We start from the raw sequence: 14,671 nt of genomic DNA on the forward strand, positions 1-14,671 counted from the left end.
AAACACTGGGCTGAATGAAGCACAAGCTGGAATCAAAAGACTTCCGGGAGAAATATCAATATCCTCAGATGCAGATGACACCACCCTTATGGCAGAAAGTGAAGAAGAACTAAAGAGCCTCTTGATGAAAGTGAAAGAGGAGAGTGAAAAAGTTGGCTTAAAGCTCAACATTCAGAAAACGAAGATCATGGCATCTGGTCCCATCACTTCATGGCAAAAAGATAGGGAAACCGTGGAAACAGTGACAGACTTTATTTTTGGGGGCTCCAGAATCACTGCAGATGGTGACTGCAGCCATGAAAGTAAAAGACGCTTACTCCTTGGAAGAAAAGTTATGACCAACCTAGACAGCATATTAAAAAGCAGAGACATTACTTTATCACAAGGGTCCACCTAGTCAAGGCTTTGGTTTTTCCAGTGGTCATGTATGGATGTGAGAGTTGGACTATAAAGAAAGCTGAGCAGCAAAGAATTGATGCTTTTGAACTGTGGTGTTGGAGAAGACTATTGGGAGTCCCTTGGATTGCAAAGAGATCCAACTAGTCCATCCTAAAGGAAATCAGTCCTGAATGTTCATTGGAACGACTGATGTTGAACTTGAAACTCCAATATTTTGGCTACCTGATACGGATAACTGACTCATTTGAAAAGACCCTGATGCTGGGAAAGATTGAAGGCAGGAGGAGAAGGGGACGACAGAAGATGAGATGGTTGGATGGCATCACCGACTCTATGGACATGAGTTTGAGTAAACTCCAGGAGTTGGTGATGGACATGGAGGCCTGGTGTGCTGCAGTCCATGGGGTCACAAAGAGTCTGACACAACTGAGAAACTGAACTGAACATTTTTGAGCATTTATTATGTGCCAGAAACTGTTCTGAGTGTTTAGACATTAATCCTCACAACACAGTACTATCATTATGCCCATTTTATAGATATGGAAACAAATGAAAGTAGCAGAGCTGGGATTCACAGTCTTGACTCTAGAGTCTATGCTTCCAACCCCTGTCTCTCAAATGAAGGTTCATTAAAGGATGATGACACTGTAGAACTACTGTACTAGTTCTTCCTATAAATATGCTGAGGCACCTCTCTTATAACAATAACATATTGTTTCTGTCCCATATTTCCCTTTTCTTACAATTGCCAGAGTACTTGAAAGAAGCATAGTAGATAACATTTATATATTGCATTATGGATTATAGTATGTCTCCATATAACTTTTCTAATTTGTTCCTCTTATCTTGTAGGGATGGAGCAGATATCATTGTCATCATCATGATCATCATAATTTTTAATTTACAGTTAAGGAAACCAAGGTGGATGTATTTTAAATAACTTATCCTAAGTCACATGGGGCTTTCGTGATGGCTCAGCCAGTGAAGAATCCACCTGCAATGCAGGAGACACAGGAGACTCAGGTTTGATCCCTGGGTCAGAAAGATCAGATCCTCTGGAGGAGGAAATGAGAACCTACTCCAGTATTCCTGCCTGAAAAATCCCATGGACAGAGGAGCCTGGCAGGCTACAGTCCAAAGGGTCACAAAGAGTCAGACGTGACTGAGCAACTAAGCACATGCACACACCTAAGTCGCATAGCTACTAAATGTTGTATTAGAACCCTAAATTCTTGAATCTAGGCTTCCTGTCTTCAGGATACCATACAGTTTTGCCTACACTTAATCCTCCAGTCTCTCACTTTTTGTAATATATTTTCTATCCTCAAATCATTCTACTGATACTTAAAATTATCCAACCCTGTGACCCTGTTTATTTAACTTATATGCAGAGTACATCATGAGAAACACTGGACTGGAAGAAACACAAGCTGGAATCAAGATTGCCGGGAGAATTATCAATCACCTCAGATATGCAGATGATACCATCCTTACGGCAGAAAGTGAAGAGGAACTAAAAAGCCTCTTGATGAAAGTCAAAGAGGAGAGTGAAAAAGTTGGCTTAAAGCTCAACATTCAGAAAACGAAGATCATGGCATCCAGTCCCATCACTTCATGGGAAATAGATAGGAAAACAGTGTCAGACTTTATTTTTGGGGGCTCCAGAATCACTGCAGATGGTGAGTGCAGCCATGAAATTAAAAGATGCTTACTCCTTGGAAGGAAAGTTATGACCAACCTAGATAGCATATTGAAAAGCAGAGACATTACTTTGCCAACAAAGGTCCGTCTAGTCAAGGCTATGGTTTTTCCAGTGGTCATGTATGGATGTGAGAGTTGGACTGTGAAGAAAACTGAGCGCCAAAGAATTGATGCTTTTGAACTGTGGTGTTGGAGAAGACTTTGAGTCCCTTGAACTGCAAGGAGATCCAACCAGTCCATTCTGAAGGAGATCAGCCCTTTGGATTTCTTTGGAAGGAATGATGCTAAAGCTGAAACTCTAGTACTTTGGCCACCTCATGCGAAGAGTTGACTCATTGGAAAAGACTCTGATGCTGGGAGGGATTGGGGGCAAGAGGAGAAGGGGACGACAGAGGATGAGATGGCTGGATGGCATCACTGACTCGATGGATGTGAGTCTGAGTGAACTCCAGGAGTTGGTGATGGACAGGGAGGCCTGGCGTGCTGCGATTCATGGGGTTGCAAAGAGTTGGACACGACTGAGCGACTGATCTGATCTGATCTGATCTGTTACCATTTTTACTCATTTACTTCAACTTTTCTTTTGACTATTTCCTTTCTCCTTGAAATTATGTCCTCTTGACTTTGACACTGCGTTATCCTCAAACTCTTCTATTTCATTTTTCTGATGACGCCTCCTACTTTTATTCTCTTACCACGTCTTCCCCAAGGCTGCCTTCTTAGCTACGTGGCTTTCTGTTTTCTGTCCTTGCTCTCAGTAATTATTTCCACATCTTCAGCACTCATTTCTATGAAGATCTCCCCTTCTCTACTTCTGGCTCTATGATTTTGTACTCTCAACTTGTGTTACAAGACAGCTACACATCTCAACCCGTACACGAAGTCTAACACATCCGGAAACCAAAGCCGAGACCTTCCCCACAAAATACATCTGATTTCTGCCAATGCATCCAGCTCCTCAGCACAACTCAGCGCTCTTGGGATCACTTTTTTGCTTTCACGTTCAATGACCCAGTTCAGTTTCAGTGTAGCGCTATCACATCTGTCCTTTCTGTTCCTGATTTCCTCTGTCTGACATTAGGCTTTCAAAGCTTCTCTGCTGGATTTACTGAAGGAAACTTATCCATTACTTGAAAGTTATCTTTAGGTGGTAAGACCACAGGTGATTTCTGTTATCTTTCTTGTACCGTTTTGGATTAAAACAATTTTTTTCCCACCGTGAATATGTAGTACATTCTTAAAAAACATTTTTAAAAACTGACTGTAATAAAAGGGAAAAAAGGAATAGTTTCATTGACTTTGAGAATTTATTGAATGCTGTCTCTCTCATGAAGTGACCACATTTCCACAACCAGGTTTATTCAATCCTTTCTTTGATGTGCCTTTTTTTTTTTCATACCTCTCATGTCATTAATATATTTTTGTTTTGTATTAAATTTGTATGGTTGTCTTACTCACCTAGTAGTCAATTCTTGAAGACTGATAATAAGTTCTTTCTGATTCTGTTTGTGGATAACAACTTCTCAGTAAGTATTTGTGACATGTATTGAATTGAACCCGAAATAATATAATGTGAGCTGATAAACACTGAGTTCTGTGTCAAATTTTCTTCATCTCAGTGCTTATTAAGCCTAGCGCCATTGTTGCCAAAGGTCATTCGTAATGGGCTTCCTGGCAGAGAAAGAAGTTGGAAAATAGGTCAGGTGAGCTGTCTTTATTGGGTTCTAGTTCAATTATTCGGAGAAGGCAATGGCAACCCACTCCAGTACTCTTGCCTGGAAAATCCCATGTACAGAGGGGCCTGGTGGGCTGCAGTCCATGGGGTCGCTAGGAGTCGGACACGACTGATTGACTTCGCTTTCACTTTTCACTTTCATGCATTGGAAAAGGAAATGACAACCCACTCCAGTGTTCTTGCCTGGAGAATCCCAGGGATGGTGGAGCCTGGTGGGCTGCCGTCTATGGGGTCGCACAGAGTCGGACATGACTGAAGCGACTTAGCAGCAGCAGCAGTTCAATTATTGGTTTGTTTTATAGGAAGTGAGTGTGAAGCAGGAAGCCTGAGGCAGAACAGAGCACTGGGGCATTATTTAGTAAAAGAAATGTTTGTTTTAATCTGCTTTGTATGGTTCCTTAGACTTCATTATAATGACATGTCTCCTCCATATTTCAGTTGATTGCTAAATGTTGTAGATAATTTAAATGGTCAGTATCTGTTAATACTAAGTAGAAATACCAAGGGATTCCTAATTCAGACATTTGAAAAATTCAGCTTTTATTTACCTATTGCAGACTTCAAGTATCTCTCTTTACATACTGTCTGTCCTTATTTTCAGCTTGAGAGGTACGAACACTTGAGATCCTAACACCCATTGAAGGGTACTTCTAGTTTGAAATCCTTACAAGGTTCTTATGACCTGTGGCCCACTGCTCACTTCTCCACCAAAAATGCAACTAAAAAAAGAAAAGGTAAAAATTCCATTCTTTTGTTTGTATGTTTGTGTATGTAGATTATATTTTTCTCTTGAGCTGTAATCTAAAATGTAAAAAGTTAGGCTTAGTTCAGTTCAGTCGCTCAGTCGTGTCCGATCTTTGTGACTCCATGGACTGTAGCATGCCAGGCTTCCCAGTCCATCGCTAACTCCCAGAGTTCACTCAAACTCATGTTCATAGAGTTGATGATGCCATCCAACCATCTCATATTCTGTCGTCCCCTTCTCCTCCTGCCTTCAATCTTTCCCAGCATCAGGGTCTTTTCAAATGAGTTAATTCTTCGCATCAGGTGGCCAAACTACTGGAGTTTCAGTTTCAGCATCAGTCCTTCCAATGAATATTCAGGACTGATTTCCTTTAAGATAGGCTGGTTGGATCTCTTTACAGTTCAAGGAACTCTCAAGAAGTCTTCTCTAACACCACAGTTCAAAAGCATCAATTCTTTGCTGCTCAGTTTTCTTTATAGTCCAACTCTCACATCCATACATGACTACTGGAAAAACCATAGCCTTGACTAGATGAACCTTTGTGATAATGTCTCTGCTTTTTAATATGCTGTCTAGGTTGGTCATAACTTTTCTTCCAAGGAGTAAGCGTCTTTTACTTTCATGGCTGCAGTCACCATCTGCAGTGATTTTGGAGCCCCCAAAAATAAAGTCTGTCACTGTTTCCACAGTTTCCCCATCTATTTGCCATGAAGTGATGGGACCAGATGCCATGATCTTCGTTTTCTGAATGTTGAGCTTTAAGCCAACTTTTTCATTCTCCTCTTTCACTTTCATCAAGAGGCTCTTTAGTTCTTCTTCACTTTCTGCCATAAGGGTGGTGTCATCTGCATATCTGAGGATATTGATATTTCTCCTGGCAATCTTGATTCTAGCTTGTACTTCATCCAGCCCAGCATTTCTCATGATGTACTCTGCATATAAGTTAAATAAGCAGGTGACAACATACAGCCTTGATTTTCTCCTTTCCCTGTTTGGAAACAGCCTGTTGTTCCATGTCCAGTTCTAACTGTTGCTTCCTGACTTGTATACAGATTTCTCAAGGGGTAGGTCAGGTGTTCTGGTATTCCCATCTCTAAGAATTTTCCAGAGTTTGTTGTGGTCCTCCCAGTCAAAGGCTTTGGCTTAGTCAATAAAGCAGAAGTAGGTATTTTTCTGGAACTCTCTTGCTTTTTTGACAATCCAGTGGATGCTGGAAATTCGATCTGTGGTTCCTCTGCCTTTTCTAAATCTAGTTTGAACATCTGGCAGTTCATGGTTCACGTACTGTTGAAGCCTGGCTTGGAGAACTTTGAGTATTACTTTACTAGCATGTGCGATGAGTGTAATTGTGCTGTAGTTTGAGCATTCTTTGGCATTGTCTTTCTTTGGGATTTGGAATGAAAACTGACCTTTTCCGGTCCTGTGGCCACTGCTGAGTTTTCCAAATTTGCTGGCATATTGAGTGAAGCACTTTCACAGCATCATCTTTCAGGATTTGAAATAGCTCAACTGGAATTCCATCACCTCCACTAGCTTTATTTGTAGTGATGCTTCCTAAAGCCCACTTGTTAGGCTATCACCCAACAAAGAAGAATTTGATATTACTACTTTGTATAAGGGGAACTGAATGACTACATATGTACCAGAAAATCACATACTGGTTCAATTTATTTTTAAAAGACTTATGTAGTGTTCACTCTGTTCCAAGTACCTGTTCTAAGTACTCAGAAACATTGCTAATCCTCATAATAACCCTGTGGGTTGGTACTATTACCCATTTCAGATCAGGAAACTGAGGCACTGAGCATTTAAAGTAAGCTGTCCAGGAATTCCCTGGCATTCAGTGGATAAGAATCCTCACTCTCACTGCCAAGGGCCCAGGTTTGATCCCTGGTTGGGGAATTAGGTTCCTGCATGCTGTGCAACACAGCCAAATAAAAAAGTTGTCCAAGGTGATTTTTTTAACTACTGAGTGAGAGCTGGAATTTGAACCCAGGTCATCTGGCTCTATCCAGATGTCTATCCAACCTAGACAGCATATTAAAAATCAGAGACATTACTTGGCCAACAAAGGTCCATCTAGTCAAAGCTATGGTTTTTCCAGTAATCATGTATAGATGTGAGAGTTGGACTATAAAGAAAACTGAGTGGTGAAGAATTGATGCTTTTGAACAGTGGTGTTGGAGAAGACTTTTGAGCGTCCCTTGGACTGCAAGGAGATCCAACCAGTCCATCCTAAAGGAAATCAGTCCTGAATATTCATTGGAAGGACTGATACTGAAGTTGAAACTCCAATATTTGGCCACCTGATGTGAAGAACTGACTCACTGGAAAAGATCCTGATGCTGGGAAAGATTGAAGGCAGGAGGAGAAGGGGACGATACAGGATAAGATGGTGGATGGAGTCATCAACTGGATGGACGTGAATTTGAGCAAGCTCCAGGAGTTGGTGATGGACAGGAAAGCCTGGCGAGCTATAGTCCATGGGGTCACAAAGACACTAAGTCATGTCCAACTGTTTGCAACCCTATGAACTGTAACTCACCAGGCTCTCTGTCCATGGAATTCTCCAGGCAAGTATACTGGAATGGGTTGCCGTTCCCTCCTCCCAGGGATCTTGTACAGGATCTGTACCAAATGCTTCCTGAGTTTGGTTGGATTTAGAAGATAAGGAGCAAATGCCTGTGTAGGGTGTATTTATGTTGTTGTTGTTTATTCACTAAATTGTTTCTGACTCTTTTGTGACACCATAGGCTGGAGCCCGCCAGGTTCCTCTGTCAATAAGATTTTCCAGGCAAGAATATTGGAGTAAGTTGCCACTTCCTTCTCTAGGGGATCTTCCCGACCCAGGGGTCAAATCTGCACCTCCTGCTTGGCAGAAGGATTCTTTACCACTGAGCCACCTGAGAGGCCTATATTTATGTTAACTGTTCTCATAAAGCTTACCAAAAGATAAGGGAATACAGACAATTTTCATGTCTGTAGTCCTTTCATAATTCATAAGTCACTGCCTTTGGTCCTCCCACCAACTCTCTAGTTAGCAGGGCATATGTTTAGTAGTAGTTTCATTACACAGATGGTGAAATGAAGCTGAAAAGGTGAAGTGACTTTTCAAAAATCTCAGATACTAAGCAACAGGATTAGTGCTCTAATCCAGTTCTCCTGACTCCAAATCCAGGGATCTTTCTCCTATATTAAAGCCCTTTCCTGTGATCTGAACTTTGCTGTTACCTTGGCAACAGTACAGAACAATGAGTGCCTGGAAACCATGATACACAATTAAAAAGTTAACTGAGGTCACCTTAACCACCAGACTCTTTGTAAAATTCCCTTCTTTGTGTGCATCATCTTCACATTTGTTAAGCCTAGTACCCTTTTCACCAGAAACTTGTTTATGGTGGGCTTCGTGGCAGATGTATCAGATATGCTTTCTTTTCTGGTCCTGATCCAGTCATTCTGTTTCTTAGTCCTGGGAAGTGGCTATGAAACAGGGAGCCCATGACACATGAGACAGCAGTCTGGACTGAGGCCTGTTCCCCACTTGGGCCTCCCATTCCAACTCTGCAGTAGCCATTTCCCTCTCAAACACTCTCCTGAGGTATGAGTCTTTGGCAAACATGAAGGGCCTTTCCTTCTCTTGGTTTGAGGCAACGAATTTCAGAATGGGTTAGATGGGAATAATCCTTACTTCAGAGGAAATAGCCATGACCCTGGGGCTCCCTTTTCATCCAGGTATGAATATGAAGAGTCAGATGTATGATCAGATCCTAAGAAAACTTCAAATGCTAGGTCATTTAAGATTTTGTCAGCAGGTGGCACTTCTCTCCTTACTCACCAAATACAGTCTTTCCAAAAGAGAAATATTGTTTCTATTCCTTTGCTGCTATTGAGTTTCTCAGACTTCTTTAGCTACATCTAAACATTTTTCCTCAGTTCCCTCAGTTTGTAGCAATTTAGTCTACACTATGTTTATGTTTTAATTTATTTATACTGCTTCCACAAAGGATTTGAAATTGCTTACAACATACAGTATGCAATAGTAAAATGTGAGGAGAATGAAAATGTAAAATGCAATAAAGAATACATAATTCAATACTGGGTTGCAGGTAACTGGAACAAATTAAACAAAATATACATATACTGTTTGCATTGTCTCTGGATCTCTGGGTAAATCGGAAGGGAGAGAGAATGACTTTTCAAGGATTTGAATTTAAAACGAAAGTTCTCACCTAGGGTTACTGGAGATAAGTTTCTGTTGCTGTGTTCTAATCTCGTTAACCTAATTTACAATGTTATTCCTGGTCTTCCGACAACACAAGAGAAGACTCTACACATGGACATCACCAGATGGTCAACACCGAAATCAGATTGATTATATTTTTTGCAGCCAAAGATGGAGAAGCTCTATACAGTCAGCAAAAGCAAGACTGGTTGCTGACTGTAGCTCAGATCATGAACTCCTTATTGCCAAATTCAGACTTAAATTGAAGAAGGTAGGGAAAACCACCAGATCATTCAGGTATGACCTAAATTAGATCCCTTATGATTATACAGTGGAAGTGAGAAATAGATTTAAGGGACTAGATCTGATAGAGTACCTGATGAACTATGGACGGAGGTTCGTGACATTGTACAGGAGACAGGGATCAAGACCATCCCCGTGGAAAAGAAATGCAAGAAAGCAAAATGGATGTCTGGGGAAGCCTTACAAACAGCTGTGAAAAGAAGAGAAGTGAAAAGCAAAGGAGAAAAGTAACAATATAAGCATCTGAATGCAGAGTTCCAAAGAATAGCAAGGAGAGATAAGAAAGCCTTCCTCAGTGATCAATGCAAAGAAATAGAGGAAAACAAATGAATGGGAAAGACTAGAGACCTCTTCAAGAAAATTAGAGATACCAAGGGGACATTTCATGCAAAGATGGGCTCGATAAAGGACAGAAATGGTATGGACCTAACAAAAGCAGAAGATATTAAGAAGATGTGGCAAGAATACACAGAAGAACTGTACAAAAAAGATCTTCACGACCAAGATAATCACGATGGTGTGATCACTCACCCAGAGCCAGACATCCTGGAATGTGAAGTCAAGTGGGCCTTAGAAAGCATCACTACAAACAAAGCTAGTGGAGGTAATGGAATTCCAGTTGAGCTACTCCAAATCCTGAAAGATGATGCTGTGGAACTGCTGCACTCAATATGCCAGCAAATTTGGAAAACTCAGCAGTGGCCACAGGACTGGAAAAGTTCAGTTTTCATTCCAATCCCAAAGAAAGGCGATGCCAAAGAATGCTCAAACTACTGCACAATTGCACTCATCTCACACACTAGTAAAGTAATGCTCAAAATTCTCCAAGCCAGGCTTCAGCAATATGTGAACCGTGAACTTCCTGATGTTCAAGCTGGTTTTAGAAAAGGCAGAGGAACCAGAGATCAAATTGCCAACATCTGCTGGATCATGGAAAAAGCAAGAGAGTTCCAGAAAAACATCTGCTTATGCTTTATTGACTATGCCAAAGCCTTTGACTGTGTGGATCATAATAAACTGTGGAAAATTCTGAAAGAGATGGGAATACCAGACCACCTGACTTGCCTCTTGAGAAATCTGTATGCAGGTCAGGAAGCAACAGTTAGAACTGGACATCGAACAACAGACTGGTTCCAAATAGGAAAAGGAGTACGTCAAGGCTGTATATTATCACCCTGCTTATTTAACTTATATGCAGAGTACATCATGAGAAACGGGCTGGAAGAAGCACGAGCTGGAATCAAGATTGCCAGGAGAAATATCAATAACCTCAGATACGCAGATGACACTACACTTATGGCAGAAAGTGAAGAGGAACTAAAAAGCCTCTTGATGAAAGTGAAAGAGGAGAGTGAAAAAGTTGGCTTACAGCTCAACATTCACAAAACTAAGATCATGGCATCTGGTCCCATCACTTCATGGGAAATAGATGGGGAAATGGTGGAAACAGTGTCAGACTTTATTTTTGGGGGCTCCAAAATCACTGCAGATGATGAGTGCAGCCATGAAATTAAAAGATGCTTACTCCTTGGAAGGAAAGTTATGACCAACCTAGATAGCATATTCAAAAGCAGAGACATTACTTTGCCAACAAAGGTCCGTCTAGTTAAGGCTATGGTGTTTCCAGTAGTCATGTATGGATGTGAGAGTTGGACTGTGAAGAAAGCTGAGTGCTGAAGAATTGATGTTTTTGAACTGTGGTGTTGGAGAAGCCTCTTGAGAGTCCCTTGGACTGTAAGGACATCCAACCAGTCCATTCTAAAGGAGATCAGTCCTGGGTGTTCTTTGGAAGGACTGATGCTGAAGCTGAAACTCTAATACTTTGGCCACCTCATGTGAAGAGTTGACTCATTGGAAAAGACTCTGATGCTGGGAGGGATTGGGGCAGGAGGAGAAGGGGACGATAGAGGATGAGATGGCTGAATGGCATCACCGACTAGATGGACGTGTTTGAGTGAACTTCGGGAGTTGGTGATGGACAGGGAGGCCTGGTGTGCTGCGATTCATGGGGTCGCAAACAGTTGGACACGACTGAGCAATTGGACTGAACTGATTCCTGGTCTGTAAAAAGTAAATAGTACTTGTTACTACTCTGAAGCCTCAAGGCTGCATGTTCAGCATTTCTCGGCCTCTAACTTTCAATTTTTTAGATACGCAGGCTTCACCCGTTCATTCATCCTACACAGATTGAGCTCCGACTGCCTACGGGGCGTTGTCCTGGGCACTGGGAACAGAAGCATATCCATTAGGTAGACTTGGGTGTGCAAAAAACAATTTATAACAGGCTCTTTTGTCAGAGAGCTTTTATGTAGCTGCAGAAAGAAGAGCTAAGTCTCTACTCGTGAAAAATTAGAGAGCTATGCCAAGCAATCTTATAATCAAGTGCTAAATCTGGGTGGTTGATCTTAATAGAGCTCTAGGATTGTTTTATTTAAAAATAAATCGGTAAATTTCATCTTGTTCAAGTTTGTAATAGAAAACCAGACCAAACCGGTGGCCTCGATGCTTGCTCCGCAACAGCTAGGCTAGGGGAAGGAAAGGGGCCGGGGTGAGCAGAGGGCCCCAGGATGCTTGGCAGCGAGCCCAGAAGGACCAGCGTCTTGCCCTGCCCATTGTTGTCGGGGACTGAGACCAAGATTGGGGGGCGGGGCCAGACGCGGGTGTGTGTGTGTGTGTGTGTGTGTGTGTGTGTGTGTGTGTTGGTGTGTGTTGGTGTGTTGGGAGCGGGGGGCGGGTGCTGGTCCAGGGGACCAGACGCGGGAGCTCCGAAGCCTGGGGCCCGGCCACCAGCGCCCGGGGAGGCGGCCGCGCGGTTCGGCGGCTTTGTGGCGCGCGCGGGTTCCACCGCGGGCGGCGCGGAGGCGGGGTCGGACAGAGGCCTCCGCCGACCCCGGCACTCGGCGGGGCCGCGGGCGCCCTGCATGGCCAGCCCCGCGCGCTGCGGCTTCCCAGCGCGCAAGAATAGCCGCCTGGACGCCTTCCTGCGGAGGCATCTGCCGCCCGAGGTCTACGACGCCGTCCGCGCCTATGAGCAGTGCATCGTGGTATCTGACTCGGAGAAACACACCTTAAAGTACGTGGTGCTCACTGACCGGCTCATCTACCTGACTGAGAACCCGCCCAAGTCCATCCGACGAGTCGTGGCGCTGCGGGACATCGTAGCCATTGACCTGGTGAGGCGCGCAGACGGGCTCGCGAGAACCCCTTTCTTGGGCTCCCCAATCCCTGTTACACGCGGGAAGGAGGAGGAGGAGGAGCTTCCCCACCCTGCCCGGGACTCTTGTTCTCTCTAACATATACTTTTCTACTAGTAGCCACATAGGAAAACTGGATTGCTGTATGCATTCCGAATAAAGATGCTTTTCCCATTCTTATTTTGTGTACCGGTCATCCCTGTCCCCTCAAATAGGACGACAGATTTGAGAACATAGTCTCCTACCAGAAGTACGCTTTAAGGTCGTTCTTTCGTTAATTAAGCACCCACAGTAGGCCAAGCACTGTGCTAGACTCTGAGGATGAGAAACTGAAACAGGGGGCCTTCCTAGAAGATTCTGTGGGAAAGACTGAAAACCAAAACCAATGCAAATAAATGCCATGTGAGAAGTGCGAATATGCCTTGTTTGTTTATTTTTTATCTTTAGGGCTTAGACTATGTTAGGTACTCAATATGAGTAAGTGAATGAATGAATAAGTGCATGCATTGATAAGATTTGTATGGGACGCATGGCAATCTCTGGCAGGTATTTCATCCAATCCAGGCTCAGGCCATGCTGGGAAAACTTCCTGGAAGGAGAGTCATTAGAGCAGGAGCCTTGAAGGAGATACAGTCTGTCTCAGTTTTTAGTTGCTGCTACTGTATCCCTTTCATCCAGCAATAGATTTACCTTATAAACCAGCAACAGCTTGGAAGCAGTCTCCTCTCCAATTACTGTTTTTCCCCCCTTGGCTCCCTTTGTCTGAGTTGCTCTCCGGGTGTGTTCTTCCTTTTTCCACTGGGGACAGGTGTCTAGCCTCCTGTTTCTTTCCCTCACTTGACTCTCTGTGTCTCCCAGGGGAGAAGCTAGCAAGCCTTGATGGGGTCAAGAAAATCATAACTTCTTTGGAACATGTCTGTAAGAAAATAATGAAATCAAATGAAAAAAGTGAAAGCTTTTTCTACTTAAAATACCTCCGTGGGCTGATAGCGCTATGCTGATTTCTTTGCTTCATTTTGATCTCAGGTGGCCTCAGCCTGCAGGGGATTGAAGCAGGATTCCTGGCCAGAGATTGAAGTCAGCCACCGAAGTGACAGCACTGAATCCTAGACTAGAACATCAGGGACCAGTGGTCAGTGACAAGGCCCTTGCCTGTCAGCTGTGTAGAAATGAATTTCCACATAGAGACAGAAAGTAGTGAAACAAGTAAAGCATTTATTAGGAGAAAAAGGGTACTGTGGATAGACACACAGGTGGTCTCAGAGAGTTGCGCCCTTGTGGTAGTTTGAATCGCTTTAATGGGGCATTTCTTCCAGGTTTCCTCTGGCCAATCATCTTGCTTTGCCTGGTTGAGTCCATATTTGGTATGCATCAAGGTCTTTCCATGTGTGTGCATGCATCCCTTAGCCAAGATGGATTCTAGCAAAGAGGCCGATCCATAGGTTGATATCACTTTATATGTGATATGGGGTGGTGCCCCCTCCCTTTAGACCTCTAAGAAGCCTTTCTGCACATATATAGTCAAGAAGGTCTCCTTATCCTCAAGATTGATAAATATGTGGTCTCTTTAATCTGGGCAGGGCTTAACTTCTCTTTCATTCTGCTATTTTGGAGTATCTGTCCATAGGGGATGAACTCCAGCTGTTCAGCCTGGGGCTTATCTATCTCCTGCCTTAATCTGAGCAAAAGTTGGAAGTAAAACTACCTTTTCCTCACTGCTACTATTTGCATTCTCTTGAACTAAAATTTTAAAAGATTTAAATTTCTGACCAAATGTTTTAGAAAACATTAAATGTTCAACTTTTTTTCTAGTGTCTGCAGTGTAAACATGTATTCTTTGGGAGTAATGATTTTAGGATATTGTTACTCTCTCCCTGAAGAGACAGTATACACATGTCAATAGGTGTCATATAGCTTTCTTTTTAAGCTGTTAGAATCTGCAAAGTACAGTAAAGCTCCCTAGGTCTCCCCAGCCAAGAATACTACAGAAAGGCATACCTGATCATGCTTGATGTACAAAGTTTGCCTTTCTGGCATATAGGAGAGTGTGTAATGTCTATAAAGGTACTGAACAAGTCTCAAGATTTCAGCATTGTTGATAGAATTTTTTTTTTTTTTTTTGCTATGTTGGGTCTTTGTTGTGGCATGTGGGACTGTTCAAGTTTCGGGGTGTGGGCTCCAGAGCATGAGGGCTCTGCTGTTGAGGCATGCAGGCTGTTACCCCACAACATGTGGGATCTTAGTTTGCTGACCAGGGATTGAACCCACATCCCCTGCAGTGAAAGACGGGTTCTTAACCACTGGACCACCAGGGAAATCCCTGTCGGTACAATGAATGTCCATCTTACACAATATAGTTTAACTCTGGTTAA

General features: G+C 43.0%; 2 protein-coding genes across 3 annotated transcripts in view; one reads left to right on the forward strand and one right to left on the reverse strand.

The window, feature by feature from the left end:
- The window catches only part of XPOT (exportin for tRNA), a 168,274-nt gene that overhangs the window by 44,618 nt on the left and 108,985 nt on the right, over nt 1–14,671 (reverse strand). The gene's annotated exons all lie outside the window — the stretch shown is intronic.
- C5H12orf56 (chromosome 5 C12orf56 homolog) overlaps nt 11,866–14,671 on the forward strand; it is an 80,086-nt gene continuing 77,280 nt past the window's right edge. Inside the window, exon 1 of the mRNA XM_019960887.2 lies at nt 11,866–12,278. Coding sequence (XP_019816446.2) covers nt 12,027–12,278 — 252 coding nt within the window. The 5' untranslated portion in view covers nt 11,866–12,026. The remainder of the gene's footprint in view (nt 12,279–14,671) is intronic.

This window comes from Bos indicus, chromosome 5 (genome assembly GCF_029378745.1).
Source record: "Bos indicus isolate NIAB-ARS_2022 breed Sahiwal x Tharparkar chromosome 5, NIAB-ARS_B.indTharparkar_mat_pri_1.0, whole genome shotgun sequence".
In the NCBI taxonomy this organism is placed as follows: Eukaryota; Metazoa; Chordata; class Mammalia; order Artiodactyla; family Bovidae; genus Bos; species Bos indicus.